This window comes from Pteropus alecto, unplaced genomic scaffold (genome assembly GCF_000325575.1).
Source record: "Pteropus alecto unplaced genomic scaffold, ASM32557v1 scaffold94, whole genome shotgun sequence".
Lineage (NCBI taxonomy): Eukaryota > Metazoa > Chordata > Mammalia > Chiroptera > Pteropodidae > Pteropus > Pteropus alecto.
In genome coordinates this window covers 13238492-13240233 of record NW_006437736.1, presented here as the reverse complement: position 1 = coordinate 13240233, position 1742 = coordinate 13238492, and the positions used below count along the sequence as shown (strand labels likewise).

General features: G+C 61.0%; 1 protein-coding gene across 1 annotated transcript in view; it reads left to right on the top strand.

Moving 5' to 3' along the window:
* Positions 1-9: 9 nt before the first annotated feature.
* Positions 10-1742, top strand: part of IFFO1 (intermediate filament family orphan 1) — a 12686-nt gene continuing 10953 nt past the window's right edge. Inside the window, exon 1 of the mRNA XM_025048830.1 lies at positions 10-1125. Coding sequence (XP_024904598.1) covers positions 107-1125 — 1019 coding nt within the window. The 5' untranslated portion in view covers positions 10-106. The remainder of the gene's footprint in view (positions 1126-1742) is intronic.

Sequence of the window (1742 nt, the reverse complement as noted above, 5' to 3'; positions counted from 1 at the left end):
GCTTCCTAACATCAGAACCCATGGTGCACTGGAGGACCCGGGTTTTCTACCCTTCTGCCACCCTGACTGGATCCTGGGCACTGGCTGGGGTCTGGTCGACTCGGAGATGGGCTGGGTTGGGTGGTATCCACTCAGCTCGGCTCAACCTCAGGCCCTGAGAAGTCCAGGTGCCAGTCTCAAATTGAGCCTTTCATTGGCTTTCTCTCTGCCCTTCCCCGCCCTCCTGACCTCTGCCCCTTTTGTCGAGCTGTCTGATTGGTTGTCCCTGGTCCCCGGGGCGTCTCATTGGTGGTTCTTCCTCGCCCTGCATCCCTGCTCTTGCACTGGTCTCCATCTCCCAGCAGAAGGCGCAGCCATGAATCCGTTATTTGGCCCCAACCTCTTCCTCCTACAGCAGGAGCAGCAGGGCCTGGCGGGGCCGCTGGGTGACCCTCTGGGAAGTGACCACTTCTCTGGGGGAGGAGACGTGTCTCCGTCGCCGCTCGCCCCACCGGGCCCACCTCCCTACTCGCCGCCGGGGTCCGGCCCAGCACCCCCTGCCGCCATGGCCCTCCGCAACGACCTGGGCTCCAACATCAATGTGCTTAAGACACTGAACCTCCGCTTCCGTTGCTTCCTGGCCAAGGTGCACGAGCTGGAGCGCCGCAACCGGCTGCTGGAGAAGCAGCTGCAGCAGGCGCTGGAGGAGGGTAAGCAGGGCCGGCGGGGCCTGGCTCGCCGCGACCAGGCGGTGCAGACCGGCTTCGTCAGCCCTATCCGGCCCCTGGGGCTGCCCCTGGGCTCCCGGCCGGCCGCCGTCTGCACCCCGTCGGCGCGGGTGCTGGGCTCGCCCGTGCGCTCTCCGGCTGGCCCCCTCGCGCCCTCCGCCTCCTGCCACTCGTCGCCCTCCACCTCTACCTCCGCTGCCTTCTCGTCGGCCCGCTTCATGCCCGGCACCATCTGGTCCTTCTCTCACGCCCGCCGGCTCGGGCCGGGACTGGAGCCCACGCTAGTGCAAGGGCCTGGCCTCTCGTGGGTGCACCCCGACGGGGTGGGCGTCCAGATCGACACTATCACCCCCGAGATCCGCGCGCTCTACAACGTACTGGCCAAAGTGAAGCGCGAGCGGGACGAGTACAAGCGGAGGTAGGGACTGAGCGGGTGGGGACAGGGCCCAGTATCCTGCCACACTCAGGGCTGGGACTTGGTGCGGAAAGGGCAGCTGGGGCCCAAGAATTAGGGAAGAATAAGAGTAAAGTTCCTGCTGTGTGAGGAGGAGCTTGGAAGTGGATAGATGGAATTGGATCCTGAGAGACTGAATCCACAGAGAATGCAGAAGTCAGACTCGTGACAGGAAGGAGACTAGGAGTGGAATACTGTAGGGAACTCAGTTTACTTCTGGCTTGGCTTTCTGTCTCATCTAGGCTGCAATGTTTAGATGATGGTGTTAACTGTGGGGTTTTGTGAGGTGTGACAGAGACAAGGGTCTGAGAGGTTACATCTGGGGTACCACTTACCCCCATTAACCACAGCCTTCAGACAGTTTTGTGATATAAGCTCCATATACTGATCAGAAGTAAGAGGCAAAGGATACGGCTTTAAATTGGGGAGTCTAAGTGAAATTAGGAAGGAGTGGTGAAGGAAGGGGGTGATCTAGCTGCTGCCCCGGACTTCCCAAAGCTATGTCCTTGGAGGCTGGGCACCCACTCTAGTTTCAGACTAGGGGCTCTGAGAACCTCAGGGCATTGCTTGGAGTAGATACA